The 24,295-nt window shown below is 40.9% G+C and overlaps 1 protein-coding gene across 1 annotated transcript in view; it reads left to right on the top strand.

Annotated features, from left to right (window-relative positions):
- Positions 1–24,219, top strand: part of WDR97 (WD repeat domain 97) — a 47,645-nt gene extending 23,426 nt beyond the window's left edge. The window contains exons 11-12 of the mRNA XM_051971322.1: positions 22,075–22,209; positions 23,803–24,219. Coding sequence (XP_051827282.1) covers positions 22,075–22,209; positions 23,803–24,120 — 453 coding nt within the window. The 3' untranslated portion in view covers positions 24,121–24,219. The remainder of the gene's footprint in view (positions 1–22,074; positions 22,210–23,802) is intronic.
- The last annotated feature ends 76 nt before the right edge of the window (positions 24,220–24,295 follow it).

Below are 24,295 nucleotides of genomic sequence, written 5' to 3'. Positions count from 1 at the left end.
CCAATCCGTGAGCTCTCCTGTCTGTAGGAAAGTCTCTCGGATTACAAAGGGACAGGTTGCCATTCACCAGCTACTATATTTTGTAGGACACAAAGAAAATTGGGTGTCATGTATGCATTCAGCACATACTGGGTAGCAGCGACTCTGTGCAGGGCTATCCTGGGGGGGGAGAGGGCCGTACTGCCCAGAAGCTCCTAATGCAGCTGGGGGTCCCTGGATATGGCTCGGTCAGGAAACCTGGGCCCCACCTTGAGGAGCTGACCACCAAAGTCCACTATGTCTCACTCTAGTTAGAAGTAACTCTGGGTTTGGGCAGAAGTTCTAGGACAAACTGGGTCACAGACTGACCCAAGTGCCAGGAGGCCTACTGTTGGCTGAAGTCAAGAGCAAACTCTCAAGCCAAATGATAGAGGGTTTTGCTGCATTGGGGAGGGACTGCCACCCCAGCATATTGGACCTAGGAAGAAAGGGGGTCCTAGTGACAGAGAAGGAGCTGGGAATGCGCTCTCTGAAGAGACTTGGGAGAAGATGGCGGTGGGAGAACATGTCTTACCTAAAGGGATTCAGGCTTGCTCTTTGCTTCTCCCTCAACACATAAGTGGGAGCAAAGAAAACTTTTAGGGCTTGGGAAATAGGATCAGTTGGATTTAGTCCAACTACTTTTCATTTTAATAAAATCATGTCCAATCAGCTGGACAACCTACTCATTCTATGGAGGATGTTTAAGTCTGGGGCGGAGAAAATTTGTAGAACTGGGATGTTTGTTGTATTTAAGCTTAGGTTTTCTGACTTCCCCATCTACAGAATATGGTTTCCATTACAACAAAGTCCAGCCAGACTCAAAAATTTGAGAGTTGAGAGCTGGAAGAGATAATTAGCTGAACTCGTTTTAAAGAAACTCAGGCTCAGATTTTAAGTGACTAGCCCAAGGCCTCGGGTTTAAAGTGGGAGAACTGGGATTTGAATCTACCCAGTGCTTTTCTAAATGCAGCATGCTCTTCCCAACCCTCATGAGAGTTTTGGTCTAGGCTGCCTTCTTCCTTGCCTACTCTAGCTCGTATATGGTGGTGGAGACAGGGGCTTTTACTTGATCTCGATATCCAAGATGGGCCTGCTTGGGTATTCTCATCCTCTGGGATCACACATCTGGTCACCTCAGATATGTTTCAGACACATCCCGAGACATCCTTCCTTGGCCAATAGGATCTTCCCCAATCTTCCTCTCCCCCCTTTTAAGGGGTACTATCCCTACTAATCATCCCATGCTCTATTGCCTTTGGGGCCAGTTGATCCCTTTCCCCTAAATTTCTCTTGGGAAGGCAAATGGAACCATGAGAGTGACTATCTAGGAAGAGGGGGAGAAGGAAAGTTTTCTGAATCTCCTGGGAAAAAAGTGCTACAGTTCTTTCATTCCACAAATACTGAGCACCAACTTCCCTATTAGCTATGGAGGCGAGAGAGAACCGTCATGTTCAGTTCTGAGCTCCAAACTTTCTGGAAGAATTCTGACAACCAGAAGAGGGTGGCCAGGAAGGTGATGCAAGTAGAGACCTGGGCATTTGAGAAGTGAAGAAACTGGGAGATAGGAAGTAGAGGTGGGGGAAGAAGCAGAATATTCCCTTTTTGTCACGGAGCTAGAAGTGGGGAATATATTTGGAGGAAGGTACATTTGTGGGCCATGAAAGGAAAACATTAAAGCTGACTGAAAATTGAATGGCCTCTCCCAAAATGTGTTTTGTTTTGGCAAAAGATAGGTTTATTTAGGGAAGAAGTTACAGACAAAATGATGGGATACATTAGACACCGAAAATGGTAATTATGGAGTAGATTGGAATTCACACATACCCAGTAGAAAGGGAGCACTCCATGAGGTTGGGGATGCCCTTAGCTATTAGGCTAAGTCCTGAAAGATTCTTCGCTCCCTAAAAGTGTAATAGGTTTAGAGGAGATATCGAGGGGCATGGAGGAGTAAAACATACAAGGCAGAGTGCCAGTGGCAAACTGACTCACAGGAAGGCAGTAGAAAAGCCATAGCCCAAAAGCTGTTTTATAAGAGAATTTAGCCTCAGGAACTTGACAAAACTTGGATTTCTGACTGAATTACCTCCAGAGGATGGGACCACAGAACTAAACTGATTTAATATCTTATCTTCCTGCCTGCCCCAGGGAATAATTTGTTTCTGCCCATCATACCCATCACTCAGGACCTCATTTCCCCACTTTTTAAAACTGGAAAAGTGGGTTGGGGACCAAGAACTGTTAACTGGATATTCAAGTGGAAGCTGGATGACATTTGAGAATATTGTAGGGGTGATTGCTGTCCTGCTCAGGTACTAGTCAAACCAGATGAATAGTGATGTATATAGAACACTTAAGTTCATAAGGCCTTATATGTAATCTCTTGATCCTCACAACAATCCTATCGTTGTAGGTGCTGTTATCCTGCTTTTGCAGAGGAGGAAACTGAGGCTGAGATAGATTGACTTGCCCATGATCATACAGCTAATGAGGCAGGATTGATTTCAAGTCTTCCTGACTCTTAAGACCAGCACTCCTAATTGTCTCAGGTCACCTTTGAGATCCCTCCTAACTCCTAGGTTCTGTGGTTCAGTTTCTGCCTAAAGGGAGTCAGTCCTTTTCCCAGTGGGTATCAAAAGGATGTTGTGGCCAAGGGAATAAGCATTTACACAGCAACTACTCTGTAAGAGGGATTGTGCACAACCCTAGGAAGTAGATACTATTATCTCACTTTAGACTTGGGAAACAGAGGCAAAAAGATTGACTTGCCCAGGGTCTGTGTCTGAGCTGTCTGCCAGAGCAGCTCTTGTACTGCACCACCAGCTGCCTCAGCTGCTGGAGTCCTGTATACAGTCTTGTATAAGATCAGAATGGCCATTTTACCCCCACCGTGCTGTTCAAGGAGCAGAGGAAGTAGGGGGGATTGTTAGCCTTAAGAGGTCAGCATAGGTTATTTACTCTGAGCCAGACACTGCTAAGTGCTGGGGATACAAAAAAAAAAAAGCCCTTACCCTTGAGGAGGGCAAGGAGTAATGGGTGGGGAAGACAACATGCAAACAAGTGTATAAAAATTACATATTTGGGGCAAGTTGGGAGTGATTTCAGAGGGGAGCTACTAGTAAAACCAGGAAAGGCCTCTTGTGGCATCTGGGCTGAGGCTTGAAGCCAGAAGGAAGAAATGAGAAGAGAGTATTCCAGTGATGGTGGAGCAGCCTATCAAAAGGCATAGAACATTGGAAAGGGCCAGGTTCTGAATGGCCTTAAAACCCAAACCCCAGCCACTGAGCTTGAGGGAAGTGACTTGTTTAGGATTGTACTTTTGAAGGTCACTTGGGAAACTGGGTAAGAAGGATGGACTAAGTAGGGAAAGCAGAAGTGAAACACAAAGTGTTTTTAAGGTAAAATTGACAGGACTTGGCTATAGCTTAGGGGGAGTTGAGGAAGATGACAATTGGGAAAATAGTGGTACCCGTACTGTGATGACCGCGTATTTAAAATCAGCCGGAGTCAGGAATTCAGGTTGAGGGAAAAATCTTCAATCTTTATTCTTATTGAGGTGAAGGGGGATTGTGAAAGCAATATGGGCAGCTGCGACAGGAAGCCAGATAGCAGAGGTTAAGGAGGAGTGCCAATGGGTCGGGGGTGAAGGGGGGTTGCAAATAGCAATGTGAGCAGCTGTAACAAGACGCCAGCCAGCAGTCTCTCTTTCCACTTCTCTTTCCACCCCCCTTCCCCCACCCATCAAAATCGTCATTTCCTATACAACACATCAGGACTTGCACAAAGAGTGGGCCAGGGGCCATTCTTTCTCCAAGCATATAGAGTATGGTCCAATTACTATTTAGCCTCACATGCTTGGGACCTCAGTGCCTCAACTCAAGCCTCAGCCCATTACACCTACAGTAACAGGGAAATTGAGGAGAGGGGAAGATTTGGAAGGAAAGACTTGGATTTGCTTTTGGACGTGGTTATGGAATATCTGGTTTGAAATGTCCAATAGGAAGTTAAGTGATTAGAGTTTAGAGATTAGGGCTGAAGAATCAGATATCCAAAGAAGTCAGTCAAGAAGCATTAGTCAGTGTGCTAAGGGCTAGGGATATAAAAAAGAGGTAAAAGACCCTGCTTCCATGTTCAGGCATTTGTCACACCTATGACCCCATTTGAGATGTACAGTTTTCCTTCTCCAGCTCATTTTACAGGTGAGGAAACTACAGGGTTAAGTGACTTAACTAGTGTCTTGAGTCTGGATTCAAACTCTGGTCTTCCTGACTCCAGGCCTGGCCACCTAGCTGCCTCTTGGACCTCACAAGTACTATGTGCAAAGGGGATATGTACAGGACTTTTAAATGAGGATTGGAAAAGTTAGTTGCCAGTAGATGAAGCAGAGGAGGAAGTGTGTTCCAGGCATGGAGGAAATGGCAGAGAAAATAACTAGCCAAGAGAATGGCTTGTGGGAGAACAATATAAAATGCAGGGAAGGACTTTGAATACTGAACAGGATTTTGTATCTGATCCTGAAGATGATAGAATATCACTGGAATTGAGTAAAGGTGTGACATAGTGGAAACTCTGCTTTAGGAAAGTCACTTTGTTGGCTGAATGGAGGACAGATGGGAGAGGGGAGATCCTGGAGGCAGGAAGAGGAAAGAATGTGAGAGATGTTGCAAAGATAAAAGTTTCTTGGCCATAAATACTGGAGGTGAGAGGAGTAAAAAAAATGCCCAGATTGCCAGCCTGGAGGAACTAGAAGGATGGCAATTCTCTTAACAAAAAAGTTGAGGGAGAAAATGAGTTCCATTTTTGATGTGTTGAGTTTACGATGTCTACTAGACATTGTTTAAGATAATCTGAAATGTGATTAAAGATGTAAGCCTGGAGATCAGGTTAGGAAAGCTTTGAGAATCATCACAGAGATGTGTGATGGTAATTCAATCCATGGGAGCAGATGAGGCACCGAATGAAATATTGAGAAGATGGCCTAGGACATGCTACGAGACAACTATGGTGAGAGGCATCTTATTTTATTTTAATGAGGATCCAGCGAAGGAGACCGAAGCTAGAACCAGGAGAAAGTGTCCCAGAAACCTGAAGAATGTATCCAGGAGAAGGTGATCAACAGTGTTAAAGGCTGAAGTGAGAGCAAGAAAAATGAGAAAAAGCCAGTTTGGCAGTTAAAAGGTAATCTAACTCTGGAGAGAGCAACTTGAGTGGAATGAGGAAGTTGGAAGCCAAATTATAAGGGATTCAGAAAATAGAAAAAAATGGAGACACCGGTTGTAGACGGCCTGCTGGAGGTTAAGCACCTAAGGGGAGGCATGGGACACTAGTGGAGAGGGAAGGATTCAGTGAGGGACTTTTGGGAATGGAGATGCAGACATGGTTGTAGATGGTAGAGAAGGAACCAGATTGTGGGGCAATCGTGTTTCAGCCAGGATGGAATTGGGAAAGCTTATGGAGTGAGACGTGAGGAGACAGTGGCAGAAGACATTTGAAGGGTCTGAAGAGGGAGCTCCTGGTGAATGACCTTAATTTCTATAAAACAGAAGGCGGGGTTTGGGGAGGATGGAGAAAAGGGTCTTGAAGAACAGTGGGATACAATGAATTGGTGAGGAGTGTAGGAGGATTGCGCAGTGTGGGCTGTAGGGTGTGTTCAGGGAAGATCAGCACTTCTGCTGTGAGGTGGTTTTTTTTAGGGCTGCTCACCCACTTTGGGGCCCATCTGATTGACCCTGTTCTACCCCCAAGAAGCCATGGCAGGGGGCAGTTGTACCCTGTAAGACTGCCTCAGCAGATGGGCTAAATTAGGCGTAACTGAAGGGGGCTCATCAGTGAGCTAGGGGAGGGCCTTCCCCAAGACTTCACCCGGTGGAATGGGCAGGTGAGAAGAGTTTGTCCCACTGGCCATGGAAGTGAAACGTGCTGTGGAGAGCTCAGAACCTGGTCAGACATTAATAATGTTGTGGTGGACCATGGACAGTTGTCCTGACCCTGGGCAGTGATGGCTAGAAGAGAGAATGAAGCTGAGGACTCTTACTCAAGTCTGATTTACACATGAATCAACAAACCATTTTTACCATTTTCCACCTCAAAAGCGCTGTGCTGACAGGCAAGTGATGAAGCAGCAGGTACAGATAGCTTGGGAGCTGGAGGGTCAACCCTGCACACAGACAGCCCAGGCCATGGGGGGGGGGGGGGGATCTTCTTGGGGATGAAGCAGCAGGCCGCTGGGTCTCTCAGCAGCCTTGTTAAAGGAACTCATTGCTCCCCACAAGGAAGAGGCGAGAAAAGATGCCCTAAGATTTTTCTGCTTTGCCCAATATTTTGCTTTACTGCAGTAGGCAAGGGACCCTTCTACTAGTAAAGAGCATACCAAAGGCTACCGTCATTACCGACTCAACTCTCAGAATACTACTCAGTAGCCATAGCTGCAATGTTACAGGATATGTCAAGATAAGAAAAAACAAATTAGACCTAAAAATGTCTTCCAAGCTAACAGTAGCCTTACCTAAGCCTCTGCTCGCTACAAGACTGTCTACCATAAACAGGTTTAGAAGCAAAAGAAAACCAAAAGTAACAAAATAACTTCATAATTTTAATATGGATTTAAACCATAATCTATGATATGAAAAACCATTGTTACTCAGCTGCAAAAACTAATGGCCAATCGATGTAAAACCCACCCACTAATAAAAATCAATCACACCTTTATTCACCTTCCAGCATCCTTCAACATTTCCACTTGATGGTTACAACTCCCTAGGAGGAGTCTGCCTCATTACCCAAATCCCAACTGGCTTATTTTTAGCTATACACTACACTTAGATCAAATAGTCTCTAAAGTAGCCCTTATCTGTCATGATGTTAATAATGGCTGATTAATCTGCAACTCCATGTAAACAGGCCTTAAATATTTTTCATAAGCTTATTCCCACATGTAGGCCGAGGGATTTAACTATGGCTCCTACTTATATAAACAAACAGGAAATATTGGGGTTATTCTATTAACTGTAATAACCACTTTCATAGGCTATGTCCTTCCTGAGGTAAAATATTTTGAGGGCCATCCCTCATACTGGCACAATCATAGTAGAATGAATCCGAGGGGGCTTCAGTAGATAAAGGCACTCTTAACCCAATTTTTCACCTTTTACTCATAACATTAGCCATCTTGTACCTACTTTTCCTACATGAAACAGGTTTACACAACCTCTCCGGCATCAACCCTGACTTGGACAAAATCCCTTTTCACCCCGACTATAACATCAAAGAGCATTAGGATTAGCGCTTCTACCACCAGCCTTTCACCTGATCTCCTAGGTAACCCAATTTCTCCCTGCCAGTGCCCTGAACACCCTCACATATTAAACCAGAATGGTATTTTCTATTTGCATATGCAATTCTATGTTCAATTCCCAATAAGTTTTAGCATCCATCCTAGTACTTAATTATCCCACACCTCCTCACATCCGGGCAACAAAGCCAGATACTCCCCAGTGTCTCACTATTCTGAATCCTAACAGCAAATCTATTTGTACTTACCTGAACAGAGGTCAACCAGTAGAACAGCCATATGTCATTGGCCAACTAGCCTCAATCATATACTTCTTCCTAATTCTTATTCCAATATAAGATTATTTGAAAACTATATGCTAAAACCTAAGTGAAGAATCAAAGTAATTTTAAATATTGGCCTTGTAAGCCAACAATGAAGGAAAATTATTTCCTAGAACACATCAAGGAGGCTTTACATCTTACAACACCTAAAGCTGATATTCTCATTAAACTACTTCCTGATACAAACCTGCTCAATTATGTGCAGGTTGACACAAGATAAATTTAAATTTATATACTATTCCAGAATTTAACATTTTTATATTTATTAGACAAATGACTATCACATATTTATGTATATAGAGCATACATATATTTTCCCTTAATATATAAGTATACAGACATAAATATAATAGACATTTATGTATATAGAATATAGCCATTCCACTAGCATATGAGAATATGCATTATATCCACTAATTACATAACAAAATAGTATTTATATCATTTAATTTATGCATATCTTTTTTCCCTAATAGCTTTTTTCAAAATACATGCAAAAACAGTTTTCAACATTCACTTTTGCAAAACCTTGTGTTGCAAATTTTTCTTTTCCCCCACCCTACTTCCCTAAACATGAAGCAATTCAACATATGTTAAACGTGTACTTTTATATATGTTATCATATTAATCATGCTGCACAAGAAAGATCAAAAAGGAAATGAGAAAAAGGTGAAATATTGTGATCCATCCTCAGTCCCCCTAGTTCTTTCTGGGTGCAGATGGCTTTATCACAAGTCCATTGGAACTGGCCTGAATCACTTCATACATGCATATCTTCCTAACAAATAATACATATTATATATATAGTACATAAGAGATCAAATGTTTGCATACATAGACGTTACATCTGTGAAAAATAAATTTTATAATAGCAGATCTCAACCCTTTGGGAAAGTTACAGGAAAATTAATTGCATTGCCTGGAGAAGTTCATCAGTATTTAACATCAGCTTCATGATGGTCTGCTTGCCTAGATTCTGGATGATGGACAATGTTCTTTTACTTTCCCCGTCAGCAGTGGAGTGAAGCAGGGTTGTATGCTTGTTCCCATGCTTTTTAGCATGGTTTCAGCAATATCAGAAACCAATGAGAATAAAAATAGCATTCAAGGTCAACTATACCACACTGAGAGTAAAATAACTTGCAAAGGCTGTAAGCTAAGATCAAAGTGGAGGGAGAATTGATGCATGATTTTTTGTTCACAGATGATTATATTCTCATGCAGCCTCTGAAACCAAGATGCAACAAAGTACGGATCAATTTTCTTGTTGCTTGTGTTAAGTTTGGCCCACACCTGCAAGGAAACACAGGTTCTCCACCAGACAGCACCACACGGTTCATACGTGGAAGCCTAAGTGGAACTACAATAAGCAGGGAAATTTATGCTGTGGATACGTTCTGACCTCGACAATGTACTTTTGAGGGATGTGCACATGGATGAGGTCGGCAGCATTGCTAGAGCTAGCTCAGTGTGTCGGGAGAAGTATTAGACTGTCAGACTGAAGGTCTGCAGATCCATTGTGCTGATTTCATGGTTGTATACCGTGAAACCTGGAAAGTATCTGGACTCCGAGCCAAGAAAGATTTGAATTGTCTTAGGAAGATTCTGAAGATCACCTGGCAGGGTCAGGGACCAGACACCGAGATTCTTAAAGTAAGCTGAAAAGTGCAACTGCATTGGGCTAGCCATGCCAAATATATGATTGCCTAAAACTGCAAGTGCTCACAAGGTGGTCAGAAGAAAAAATATAAGGACACTCTCAAGGTGTCTCTGAAGAACTTTGGGGAGCCGCCGGCGCGGGACCATCCAGCACGTGATTGGGCTGAATGGGGGCAGGGGAGGGGAATTTAAGGTGTTTTTAGGGAAAGCCAGTGTGTATGTAGAGAGCCCCCTAGTATGAGGGCAGGAGTTGAGGAGGAAGCAAAAATTGTGAACCAGGTACCAAACTTGCTGAGAAAGGAAAGGGAGTGACAATAATTACCAGGATTTTGGTTGTGTAATCTATATGAATTTCAAGAACTTCAAAGCTGGAGGGGTTAGTGAATTATAGAGGTAGGGAGATTGAAACATTTTTTAGATACCCACTAAGTGCTAAATGCTGCGAATGCAAAAAGGGACAAAAAAGTTTCTGCCTCAATGATCTTACAATTTAATGGAGATAGGCAAACAAATGTATACAATGGAGCTATGTACAGGATAAATAGGTAATAATGAACAGGGAAGGCACCAGATTGAGAAAGGGTTCTACTGGAATTCTGGTTGGAAGTTAAGGCTAACTAGGAAGGTCAGTAGAGTGGAGGAAATAAGATAGTCAAGGAAAATGCCCAGAGCCAAAAGGACTGAGTATTTTGTTCATAGAACAGCCAGGAGGCCAGGATTGAGTAGTGAAGTAAGGTATGAGGAGACTAAAAAGGCAGGAGGGGACTAGGTTAGGAAGGACTTTGCGAAACAGTGGGGTTTTTTTCCTATTCTAGAGGCAATAAGAAACCATTAGAATTTATTGAGTAGAAATGGTGACATGTTATACCTGCACTTTAATTGCTAGCTGAATGAAGGATGGATTGAAATAAGGAGATAGGAAGCAGAGAGACGCAACAGGTTATTGTAATACTCCAAAAGTGAGATAGTGAGAGCCTGTATCAGGGTGGTAACAGGGTCAAAGGAAAGAAGGGGATATATTTGAGAGATGCGCAAAGATGGAAAAGACAGGCCTTAGCAACAGCTTGGAGTGAGGAATCCAGGATGACGGCTAGATCGTGAGCCTGAGGAGGATGGCTCTGCCCTCTATAGTAATAAAGAGGTTAAGAAGGAAGCAGGTTTGGGGAGGGAGGGAAGTGAGTTCTGTTTTGGACATACTGTGTTTAGGATATCTATTTGGACATTCAGTTTGAGATGTGGAATTAGAAGTCAGCAGAGTGGGGCAGGAAATATAGATTTGAGAATCATCAGCATAGGAATGGGAATTAAATCCAGAGAGACTGATGAGATCACCAAGTGAAACAGTGTAGAAGAGAAAAGGGCTCAGGCCAGAACCTTGAGGGCACCCATATAGTTAGAGGGCATAATCTGATTGAGGATCTAGTAAAGGAGACAGAGAAGAAGCAGTCATTTTGGAGGAGAGTCAGGAGAGTATTCCAAAAACCTATTTTAGGGAAGAGGAGAAAAACAATTGGGAATCAAAATCAAAAGTGAATGTTGAAAACTATGTAATTGGAAAAATAAAATAATGAATTTTTTAAAAAAAAACCTAGAAGAGTATCAAGGAGGAAAGAGGGATAGTGAAGATTGAGCAAAGATCATTAGATTTGGCAATTAAGAGATCATTAGTAACTTTGGAGAGAGTACTTTTGGTGGAAAGAGAAGATCAAAAACCAGATTGTAAGGAGTAAGAAAATGGAAGCAGCTATCATAGATGACCTTTTCAAGGAGTATAGCTCAAAGGGCTGCAGAAATCTAGAATTATTAGTAGTGAGGCTGGAAGGACCAACTGAAGACTTTTTCAGGATAGGGGAGACATGGGCAGGTTGGTAAACAGTAGGGAATTTCAGCAGACAGGAAAAGATGGAAAATAAAAGAGTAGGAATGAGTGAGGGGTCAATCTGTTGGAAAAAATGGGATGGTAGGCTAATTTATATGGGTAAATGTTAGCCATGGTAAGAAGTAACACCTCTTCATCAGGGATGAAGGAACCTGAGTTAATAGATTAGGGGGGAAAGGAGTTCATAGCAAATGATTTGAATCTTTTCTATAAAATATAAGTTCTTAATTGAGAGAGTCAGGTGCAGGGAGGAGGAGCTATGAGAAGTTGGAGAAGGGTTAAGAAGATTTGGAAGAGCCTCTGTGGAAAATGGGATTTAAGAGGTTGAAGGGAAGGGATGATGGATTACCTGGTGGCAGTGAGAGCCCAGTAACACAAAGTCTTAATAGACCCACCTCAACCCCTAGAGTACAAAGTTTTCTCCTGCACATCTCCCCTGCACTCGAACTTTTATTATGTGTAGGAATAATTGGTGAAGAGAATAATTGGTGGAAGTAATCCAAGGCTGAGGCTTGGCTAAGTATAATTGGTGATAAGATAAAGAGGCCAGGGATTCCAGAGAGGAGAACAATGGACTTGAATTGGTTCACTAAGAGCTCAAGAGAATGAGAGTGGTGACTTCAGGGAAGATAGCCAGGACAGAATTGAGCAGGCAAGGGGCTGGAGGCCATGGTGCAGATGAAAGAAGGAAGGAAGATGAGATTGCTACTGGTTATGCTTCATTCTCAAGATCAATGACATCAGGAGATTAGCAAATGAATTTAAGTGCAGGGATGTGTAAAATATCAGGATATGCAAACTAAGGAAGCAATATTTTTTTTTGGGGGGGCTACAATGAACCACTGTTGGCCCATGTTAATCTTTAGTTCATTAACCTAAATCCTAATCTTTGTCACCCAAATGTTTTCTAGCAAAATCTTTTCCATCCTATACTTGTGAAGTTTTAAATTTTTTTTTAAATTTAAGCACAAAACTTCATATTTCTTTATGTAAAGGCAGGTAAAATACTCGTGCCCTATACAAGGACAGCATGTGATTTGAATGGTCTCCCTCCAAAGGAATATGATGAGATACTCTTGGAGTGGAGATATCAAACATGCAGAGCCCATGAAACTCTAGAATGTAATTGGAAAATATTTTATGAAATAAAAAATACAATAAAAATAGATATTACAAAACTTAAGTCAATTTGTAGCCCTCAAAAGATGGAGTAATATTGCTGTTTCTATTTAAATTTGATTCCCCTCCTTTAGAGTACAATATTTCTGTAAGCCAGCAGGTGGTGATCTTGGCTCACTTTCTTTTTTATAGATATAGTTTAATTTTATCCAATTACATGTAAAATTTTTCAACCTTCATTTTTTACAATTTTGAGTTCCAAATTCTCTCCCACTCTCCCTCCCCTTTCCCATCATAGAGAAAGCAAGCTATTTGATAACGGTTATACATGTACAGCCATGTATATATAATATACATATAATATAATATATATAATATTTCCATATTAGTCATGTGAAAAAACAAACAGCCCAAACAGGACCCAAGAAATATAAGTTTTTTAAAAATATGGTATGATCTGCATTCAGATTCCATTAATTCTTTCTCTGGAGGTGAATAGCATTTTCCATGATGGTTTCTTCAGAATTCTTGGATGTTTGTATTGCTGAGAATAGTCATCATTCACAATTGATACAATATTGGGTTTTTTTGTTTTGTTTTGTTTTTTTACTATACACAATGTTCTCCTGATTCTGTTCACTTCACTTTGCATTAGTTCATGTAAATCTTCCAGATTTTTTGGAAAGCATTCTGCTCATCGTTTCTTATAGCACAGAAGTATTCCTTTACATTCCTATGTTTGGCCATTCCCCAATTCTTCAAATTCCAAATCCTGGACGTCACAAAAAGATCTGCTGTAAATATTTTTATACATATAGTCCCTTTAAAAAAAAATCTCTTTAAGATTCAGACCTAATAGTGGGATTGCTGGATCTTTCTGTCCCTTTTGGCATAGTCCCAAATTGTTCTCCCGAGTGATTGGATAAGTTCACAACAATGCCTCGGTGTGAACACTGCTTTATTTCTTTCTGAGTGACCCTACCTCCATCTCCCTCTTTTTGTTTTTTGATAAATCTCTTGAGGATCTGATTAGTCCTTTCTACAATGGCTTGTCCTGTAGGATTGTAAGGAATCCCAAAAATATGATGCATGGAGAATTCCTGTAAGAACTGTTTTAATATTTCTGAGGTGTATGAGGGTCCATTATCAGTCTTAATAGTGTGTGGGACACCCACAGAAGCAGAAGAGTGAAACAGGTGATTTATTACAGGTGGAGCAGCTTCCCCGCCCTCGTTGAGAGGATGTAGAGACAAAGCCTAAGTAACACGGAGGCAGGTTTTCCCCATATGGGTAGCATCTATTTGCCATATACCATTTGGCCTGCCACCTCTGGGGTTAGTCCCAGCCCTGCAGGTCTTTGAGAATAGGGTAACAAGCCACACATCTTTGTACTAGGCTACTGCTTCTTGCTGGGACGCCCTGTACAATCTCCGGAGAGATCCGGCAGACAGATGCAGATGTTCCTGAGCCCTTACTGCTCGTTCTGGAGGGCACAGAGGAATGCCTTGTGTAAGCAGACTGTGCCCTATTTTGTTCCCTTCGAAATAGGTCCCAGCCCATCCGTGTGAGAGTGGATGTGCATTATATAAAAAGGGTGAACTCTCATTAAAGTCACCTCTTGTACCTCCGGAACAGTGAGAAGATCGGTCCTTTCTTTGCCTTTACATAGGCTGTCTCTATTCTCTGAGTCGCCCCAACTGCACGGTGACTCTGGAATGACATTGATGGGTCGGTCTGTTTTCAGTGCTTGTACAACGGCATCCAGCTCATTTTGCTGCGCTGAGGTGTAAGGTGTTGCATTAGAGATGCCCCATTGTGGGGAATGTGTGGCCGCTTTGTTCTGCTGGGGGCCATCAGTGAACACATTAGGTGTGCATGTGGGACACATCCATTGTCACTGTTCATAGAAGGGTAACTGGGTCAGGGTTTTCCCTGCTCTTACTCTCCTAACCCTAACAAAATGGTCCAGGCTTCCTGATTAGCTATTGAGAAACCCAACCTATCCTTGTCTAGGTTAATCCATATAATTCCTATTTCTCTTGTTAATTGGATAATTCTGAACAACCTTTTCCTTGCTATTCAGCTGTCGTGTCTTTATAATAAATACAGGAGAGTTCCACGGGCTATTTGTTTCCTCAATATGTCCTAATTCTAATTGTTCTTGTACTAATTGATGTAGAGCAGTGGAAGCCATAGCATCAATAACCCTTCCTAAAATTCTGTGGTGATTTTCAGCCCTAATTGATGTAATATATCCCTACCCGATAAGTTAACATGTAAGCCATCTATTATTAAAGGAAAAATGCTTCCTGTCTTTCCATCTTTTTGCCAATTTACCAATTCAGCGAACCTCAAAGCCTCCTTACTGCCTCCTACCTTTGCCAAGGGGGCCATTGAGAAGTGCCACAGAGATCTGTCGGCTCCTTCAAACTGTTGGTTATTCAAAGTAAGGTCAGGACCCGCCGAGTAAGTGTGATAGCTTTTGTAAACGGCCTCCGATTTGCATTTTTCGGTGGGGCTCATTCACAATTAGCTTGTTTTACCTGTAAGTTCAGATGGAATGACTATTCCTTGAGCTCTACATTGTCCCTTGTTAAGATATGTTTCGGTATTGTCAGGGTTAATTATAGTTACAGACACAGGCCCTTCTTCACACCTTTGTATAACTGGGATAGCTAATGAACACCCGGGTAGTGGAGGATTTATAACAAGGATTTTTAGCTGATTTCCTCTTTGATACTGTTGAATGGGCAAGTTCACAAACAGCATGAGGAGGGAGGCAATAATAATCATTATTCCTGAGTTGTATTACCGTGAGTGCCCCTTGCCATCTAAAGCTGCATACCTGTTCCTCCATTCCTGATTTATATCTGTCCCGACTTGAGCTGTCATTTCCCTGGGTGGTTTGGGGGCCTCATTTCAACAATGAGATGCTTAAGGGCAATTCCAATAATCTTGTGATAGAGTCATCTACACCTAGAGAGAGGATTATGAAAACAATGTGGATCACAAGGTAGTATTTTCACCTTTGATTCCTTGTTTTTTTCTTACTGTTTTTCCCTTTTTTTGATCTGATTTTTCTTATTCATCTTGATAACCATGGAAATATGTTTAGAAGAATTGCACATGTTTAACCTATATTGGATAATTTGCAGTCTAGGGGAGGGAATGGGGGGGAGGAGAAAAATTTGGAACACAAGGTTTTGCAAGGCGAATGTTGAAAACTATATTTGTATATATTTTGAAAAAGAAAAAACTATTATAAAAAAAGAAAAAATAAGCTAACTTAAAAATATATCCATTCATATCTAGAAGAGAGTATATTTCATAGAGCAAAAACAAAATCAGGAAAAGTGTTTGAGTTTTTGGAACAGTGGAGCTACTCCTAGGGCAGAGTCTGAAATGTCACTTGCCTTTCTGCAGATTTTTTTTTTTTTAACAGAAGAGCAATTTGGGGGGGGGAATTAATTTATTTTCTTAATAATAGCTTTATTTTCAAAATATATGCAAAAATAATTTTCAACATTCATTCCTGAATAACCTTCCATTCCAATTTTTTCTCCCTCTCTTCCCCTTCCTTCTCCCCCCCTCCACCCCCAGAGGCAAGTAATCCAATATATGTTAAACATATGCAATTCTTCCATACGTATTTCCACAGTTATGCTGCACAAGAAAAATCAGATCAAAAAGGAAAAAAAAATGAGAAAGAAAAAAATCAAGCAAACAACAAAAAATGAAAGTTCTATATTGTGAACCACACTCAGTTCCCACAGTCTTTTCTCTGGATGCAGATGGCACTTTCCATTACAGCACTTCAGGTCTTTAAAAAGGCTTCATTTAAAAGCATTAGAGCTAAATTTCAAAGTTGGTCTTAAAACAGTTGTATACATACATTGTGAGGAGAGCTACCCCTTCAGCTACCCTATGAGCCAGGCTATGGTCTAGGGCACTGAGTGAGTGAATGTGTGTATAATGATCATTGTCTCTGCAGATTTCTTTTCCACCATCCTATCTCTCCCCAAGTCTTTTGGTCTCAAAAGTAAAAGGGTACAACAAGCTGCTCTATGACTACTCATGTAATGACCAATGCTCTTTTGGGGGTTCTTTATTTTTCTAGCCATCTTCTCTCATTTCACCACCATGAGGGAGAAGGAAATAAGTGTTTATTAAGTGTTTTCTATGTACCCAGTTACTTTACAATTATTATTTCATTTGTTCCTCTACAACAGCCTTAGGAAATAGATGTTACTATCACTCCCAACTTATGTTTGAGGAAACTGAACCGAACAGTGTGACTTGTTCAGGATTACATAGCTAATAAATATCTAAGGATGGGTTTGAAATAAAATATTCTTGACTCCAGAACTAGCATTCCCCTCAGCAGAGTGGAGGGGAACAAGGAGGAGAAGGTGTGTGCTCCAGCTCACCATCTCTTTGCTGGCTCCTTGCTGCTCTCATGTCTTTTTAAAAAGTTGGCCACTTTACCTTAAAAGCCAAACTTGCCCTCCGCCTCCCTTCCACACAATTCACCACACTCTTTCCAGAAGGACATGAGAACACAGATTCTTATCCAGGGATCCATGGATAGATTTTCAAGGAATCCAAGGAACTTGAGTAGGAAAAAAAAAAAGATCCTTATTTCAGTATTAATAGGTTTCCTTGGCAATCCTAGATATTTTATTTAAACATTTAAAATTATCCTGAGAAGAGATCCATAGATTTGACCAAACTGCCACAGGGGTCCAGAACACAAAAAGAAGGTCAGGATTAGAAAGATTGCAATTTATTTGCAAGTCTTGGCCCTAGACTGTTCAGTCTTGAATTTTCTGGATTTTCTACCAACTAAAAGACCTAGAAGGAGGAGAGAGAAATTGTTCTCCTGGTTCTTACTTCACTTGGCATTTACTTCACAAGTCTTCCCAGTTTTTTCTAAAACAGTTCCCTTTTATCATTTCTTATAGCACAATAGTATTCCATTATGTTCACATACCATGATTTTTTAAATCTTTTCCCCAAGTTATGGGGATCCTCTTATTTTCTAATTCTTAAGTCATTTTTAGTCTTGTCTGACTCTTCGTGACCCCATTTGAGGTTTTCTTGGCAAAAATACTGTAGTAGTTTACTTCTCTAGCCCACTTTACAGATGAGGAAACTAAACAGGGTTAAGTAACTTGTTCAGGGGCACACAATGTCTCAGGCCAGATTTGAACTCAAGAAAATAAGTTTTCTTGACTCCATGTGCCAGCATTCTATCCCCTGCTACACCTAACCTGCCCCTTTCCAGTTTTTTGCAGTTATAAAAAGATCTATAAGTATTTTGGGGTACATATAGAACCTTTTCCTCTTTGATTTCCTGGATTATAGATCTAGATATAGTATCACTGAATCAAAGAACATACATAGTTAACTTCTTGTATGTAGTTCCAAATTGCTTTCCAAAATCAGTGTCCCAATTCATAGCTTCACCAAAATTGTATTAATGTGTTTGTTTCTCCAAAGCCCTTCCAAATGTGGTGTTGTCCTTTTTTGTCCACTCTGCCGATCTGATAAGTATGAGGTAAAAATTTAAGACTTGTTTTAATTTGTGCATTTCTCTTATTAGTGATTTGAAATATTTTTCCATATTGCTATTGATAGCTTGTATTTTCTGCTTTCAGAATTGCCTTTTCAAATGTCTTTGACCATTTATGCATTGGGGAATGGCCCTTATTCTTATAAATCTGAATCACTGCCTTGAAAATGTGATCTTTATCAGAGAAATTTGCTTCAAAGAGTTTTGTTTTTGTTTTTGTTTTGTTTTGTTTTTACCAGTTAGCTTTTTCCCTTCTAATCTTAGCTGCATTGTATTTATATAAAAACTTTCAAATTTTATGTAGGCAACTCTTTTCAATCTGGTTTACAATTTATTACTTCAATTAAAACTGTTCTCACAAAAATTATCAATAATCACTTAAATGCCAAATCCAAGGATTTCTTGTCATTTGTCCTTCCTTGAGCTCTACAGCACTGTAGACCAACCATTTGCATATTGACCTTAAAAAAACCCATTAATTGGAATTGTGAACTAGCCCATTTTGTAAAACAATTTGGAACTATGACCAAAGAGCCCTAAAACTATGCATACCTCTTGACAAACAATATAAGTAGTAGATCTGTGTACCAAAGAGATATATATTTTTTTTTAAAAAAGGGATAGGACCTATTTGCCTAAAAACATTTATAGCAGCTCTTTTTGTGATGGCAAAGAGTTACAGTGAGGAAATGCCCATCAATTGGGGAATGATTGAATAAGTTTTAGTATATGATTGTGATGGAATTCTTCTGTGCTATAAGAAATAAGTAGGATGATTTCAGAAAAACCTGGGAAGAGTTATATGAACTTGTACTTAGTAACAGCACCATTAGTGACAATTAACTGAAAAACTTAGCTATTCTGATCCAAGACAGTTCTGAAGGATTCATGATGAAAAATGCTATCCACTTTCAGAGAACTGATGAACTCTTGAGTACAGATTGAAACATAGCTTTTAATCTTTATTTTTCTTGTTTTATTTTTGTTTTATTTTGCAGCATGGATAATATGAAAATGTTTTATATGATTTGTAAAATTGATATCAAATTGTCTTTCTCAGAGAGAAGTGGGGCAGGAAAGAGGGAGCAAAATTTAAATGATTACTAAAAAAATGTTTTACAAGTAATTGGGAAATATTTGATAAAATAAAAAAATATTTTTAAAAAGAAAGTCACTATTTAACATCATTAACTATGTTGTGTTGTATTTTTATTTTGCTAAATATTACCCAATTATATTTTAATCTGGTCCTGGCTACACTGCAATTTTACAGCAGATTTTGACCCTTCTGTTGCAGACTATTCTCTTTTCTTGGATACTATCTCCTCTCTGGGTTTTCATGGCACTTTTCTTAGCTCTCTTTCCCATTTAACTGACCACTACTATTGATGGAACATTATCCATTTGGAAGCCTGTCTCCCAAAATGGTTGTAACCTAAAGCTGTGAGTCCTTTTATCTTTCTATACTTTTTCTCCTTGATCACATCGGTATTTGTGATTTTGATTATCTCTATGCAGATATCTTACAGGCCCATATGTTCAACCCTTCCAGCCCATATCTAGAACTTCAGGCTTGCATTACTTGTCTAAGGGACATTTAGAATTAGGTGTCCGGTAGGGATCTCAAACTCAACATGTCCAAAACAGAACCAATTGCTTTTCTTCTAAACTTCCCTGTTTCTGGTGAGAGTCTCACTATCCTTCTGGTCATTGCAAGCTTGGAATCAACCTCAGTACCTTACTGCTGCCCAGCCAATGAATCCAACAGCATTGGCAAGTCTTTTTTTTCTGTGTTTGTTTTTCACTTAATAGTAATTATTTTTTCCAATTATATGTAAAAATAATTTTCAACATTCATTTTTGTGAGATTTTGAGTTCCAAAATTTTTTCCTTCTCTTCCTTCCCAACAAGCATTGATAGTTAAATCTTGTCACTTCTTCCATATCTATACCCCTCCCTTTCTTTCTTCTCCTGAGTTCAGCTCTTTATCACATGTCATTTGGACTATTATAAAGCTTTCCTCCTCCAAGTTTTTCTCATCCTCAATCCATCTTCCCCCTCAGTGCCAAAGTGTTTCTCCCAAAGCACAGGTCTGACCATCAGATCTTTTTGCAGTAAAGATCAAAGATGAATTCCTCTATTTGGCATTTAAAAGCTGCCACAACCTACTTCTGGCTACCTTTCCAGCTTTATTATTACTACCTTTTTATGCTTTCTGTAGTTTTGCTATAACGTTCTTATGTCCATAACAATCCATCTCTGATCCCTGGGTCTTTCAGAATCCAACCTGTTGCCTTTTTCTGAAATGTGTTCTTTCCTAATCTCTGTTTCTTAGAATCCCTGGTTTCTTTTAGAGTTCAATCCAAGTGATGTCTCAATGTATCATAAGCTCCTTTTCAGCAGGAAATGTTTCATTTGTGTTATGTCCCCAGCACTTAGCATAGTACCTGACACATAGGTGCACGTTGACCAGTTGAGCACTGAGGTATCAGGAGGACCTAGGCTCAATCAAATCCTACCTCTGACACTCACTACACCTTTGTGATTATGAGCAAATAACTTAATTTTCCCGAGCCAGTTTTCTCATCTGTAAAATGGGGATAATATCCAGAAGTTTTGTGAGACTCACAAAGATAATAGTTTTGATGTTTTAACTTTTCAGTCATATCCAATTCTTTGTGACCCCTTTTTGGGATCACTGGAGTGGTTTGCCATTTCCTTAAAGCTATTTCCAAACTTTCAAATATAAATGTCAGTTTCTATTAACACAACATATATTGAGTACCTACCGTGTATAATGGGTGAACAGCCACTGTAGTCATGAATGACAAAACCGGGGGAAGCTCCCTCACACTAACTCTAAATGGGACTTCTCTATCTGCCCATTCCTTCCTTCATTCACAGACCTTAAATAGCTAACATGCAATGTCCTGTTCTGGACTAATGTGTGAGGAAACAAGACATGAATAAGATAATCCTGTCTTTACTTTTTCTCTAGGGAATTGGAATTTATTCCCATTGTGCTACTCCTCCCTGACTTCTCCTACATTTCAGTTACCCAAACTCTGCCCATTCATTGCACAGCGTACCAGCAGGAGAGTGTGTCAGGCTATTTCCTGGTCACTGTCCATGGTGACTCCAGAATTCTCAATCTGGGCTCTGAATTATCATTCCTGTTTGGCAACTCTCCATCATTATGCTTCCTGAGCATAGTTCAGCTTAACCTCCCTGGCAAAGTAATATACATGGTTAATAAAAATAGGGGGAAACCAGAATGGGAAATATTGGTGGGTACTTGAAGGATTTCCATATGGACAAAATTTCAGACATGGCCCTAGAGGGCAGAAATAGGGACAATGATGGGAAATGGGGGAGGAGTTCTAAAAAAGGCAGATTTGGGATTCATATAAGGAAAAACTTCATTATTAGCACTAGCCATGAAGGCAGTAGGCTGCCTCTGGAAATGGTATGTTTCCCATTCCAGGAGGCATTAAAAGCACAAGATTTAGAACTAGAAGACTTAGAGGTAATAGAAGAAGTCCCCAAAGTGCCCCAAAATCACTCAGATCACTTAGAAAAAGATCCAGAATTCAAAACTAGGTTCTCTTTCCATTGTACTTTGGTGCAATAGAAGTTAAGATGAACCTTTGCTGGGACTACAGCAAAAGGATTCCTATTCAGGTGTGAACTTTGATGAAATGACCATTGCATTTTCTTTGAGCTCTCAGGGTTAGGAGAGGGCTAAAGTTTCTGCTGCTCTGCAATTCCTCTGTAGCGGATGATAATCCTCCCTTATCCAGGGGTTAGTCACTGACTTGCCTTTCCATCTGGGAGGTCATCCTGCAGGTGCAGGGGGTATGACTCCTTTCTAGTCACCCTGAGCTCATCCTGGAGTTCAAGATCCCCAGAGGCAGCCATGCAGCCCAGAGGGAGTACAGTAGCCTGTCCTTGCAGGTGTTTTTTAAAATCAGTTTGACCACAATGCAGTCTGTGCCTCTAGCAAGACCTGGACAGACAGACCGAAGTGTGTCCAAGAGCAAAGGTAAGTAGAGTCCTGTCTCTCACAAGAGGCTCTTTGAAGAGCAGATGTCGTCCTCCTCTCTCAGAACATCACAGCAGGGCTGAGTGGAAAAGTCAGTCCCTGTTTTCCTTTTCTTCCAAACCCCATGACCTCCTGGTTCCCTGATGCTGTGTTTTTTTTTTTTCTCTCTAGTACATCTCTCCACTGGTCCCATTTCCAGGTTATATCCCCAATTCAGTGGCAATACAGAATCTATGGCAAAAGTCAGATTTGAAAGGGGTTGGGGAAGTTACACACCTGAAGACAGACAACTTTGAAATCTTGGAGGTATGGAGACAGATGATTCTTAACTGTGAACCCCAACCTGGGAAAACATTTCCTTGACTTCCATCCCTGTCATCACCTCAGCTGAGAGATTGTCTCCTTCCGTTCCCTAAAATTAGGGGGCTCCAACTCTAACTCTCTGACACCTCCCTGTGACCTTTCTGTGTCTCTTGTCCTTTCCTTTGATCCCTGGCTCGATAACCTATATCCATTACCTCCCATCCCTTGTACTCCTGTGGCCACGATTTCTGAGCCTTCCATTCCTGTATCCCTCGTTCCTCAAACCTCTATCCAAATGGGGCACATCAGATTTGGAGATAGCACCAGGCTAGAAGGAATAGCTGACACCTTGGGAAATAGGTGAGGTGCAGAAAGAACTGAACCGAGTCAAATAAAATGAAATCCACTTGGATTAAGTTTAGTCTTACATTTGAAAAAAAATCACCTATGCAAATCCAAGCTACAGGAACCACAGATAGCAATTTATGTGGAAAAGATTTTAAGTTTTAGTGGGCTACAAGCTCAGTATGAAGCACACATATTAATGTGACTGACCAAAAAACACAGTGATCTTGGGTTTATTCAATAGAGGCAGAGCTTAAGGAGGTGATAGTTTCATTGGTCTCTGTCCTGACCACAACTGGAGTATGAAGTTCATTTTTGAGTGCCAGTTTCTGAAAGATACTGATAAGCTGAAGGGTATTTAGAGGAGATTAACCAGGATCATGAAGGACCTTGACTCTTTGAAGGAACTAGGATATTTAGCCTGAAGAAGACTTGGGGAGGGAAGGAAGGAGAAACAGGAATATCCTACCTCTATTCAAGTATTATGGAAGATGATGAAAGGGGAGTGAGATGTTTAGCTGCCAGAATCTCACCCCATCTGTGAGAAGCACAGGGCTTTGGGGTGGTTGGGCCGTGAGTTATAACCTTATTGTTTCTAGAGGGCAGAACTCGAGGCAATGTATAGATGTTGTAGAGGTAAATAGAGGCTTGATGTGAGAAACAAAACAAAATTCCCTCACATTTAGAGCTGACCAAAGTGGAATGGCTTTCCTCTAAGAGTGATAGGTTCTCCTATACTTAGGCTTCTGTAGGCTGGTTTATCAGATATGTTATGATGTGGATTCCTTTTGGTAGGAGTTGGACTAGTTGGCCCCTCAAGTTCCTTCTGAATCTCATATTCTGGAATCATTTGATGCTAATTTGTTGTGTTCCTTCCTTTCCCTCTCTTCCTCTGAGAATGTAAACTCCTTGAGAGCAAGGATTTTTTCATTTTCTTCTCCCCCATCCCAGCACCTAACGCTATATACACTGGAGACGGACTCATTGGATGGGATCCACCACCCCCTATGACTCCCTTTCCAACTCCTATCTTTGTTATGTTTCTCATCCCTTTCTTGCTCCTGATCTTCTGGGACCATCCCCAGCACCCAATTCTTCTAAAGTCCATTGTGTGCTTTTCTTGTTTCTATGACCTCCTCCTATGCTTGTATGTTCTTGTGACTCTCCTTCCCCTTTTCTCATGACCCCTCCATTCCTGAACCTATCTCTTCCTTATGACCGACCCATCTGTTTTCTCCTGTCTATGATCAGAATGAAATGGACTTAATGTGGCTTCCATGGGGCACAAATAAGAAGAAAGAGAAAGTCTTCATGAATAAAGCCTTGGGCTTGGTGCCCACTAAGGAAACTGAACAAGCATCTGTAAGCCTTGAACAAGAGGAAGCCTTTGTGAGTGTTTTTCAGTTTACTCAGACCTTGCTCCCTGCCCTACCCCTTTGGAACCCTCAGGACCCCCTCCCCAAGTTCCTGGATATTGCTGGACAGCTCCTGGCTCTCCCTCTGGCCCTACTGGGATCCTTAGGTTCTGGGACTCCCTCCAGACCTCCTTCCAGGAAGTCCTATCCCTGAGAATTCCAGGCTTAGTCCCAAGACTCCCAGAAGATACTACATACTGTGTCTCCTACACCCAGCCTTGTTTCCTCCCTCTAAGAAGTCCTAGCCTTATTCTGATATATCCCACCCCTTGTCTGCTTGCAGTCCCCTGCACTAGAGGAGATCCTGTAGGGGAAAACCCAGTAATCAC

Source organism: Antechinus flavipes, chromosome 1 (genome assembly GCF_016432865.1).
Source record: "Antechinus flavipes isolate AdamAnt ecotype Samford, QLD, Australia chromosome 1, AdamAnt_v2, whole genome shotgun sequence".
NCBI lineage: Eukaryota > Metazoa > Chordata > Mammalia > Dasyuromorphia > Dasyuridae > Antechinus > Antechinus flavipes.
The sequence above is the reverse complement of the archived record's forward strand: the minus strand, read 5'-3'. Positions and strand labels throughout refer to the sequence as shown.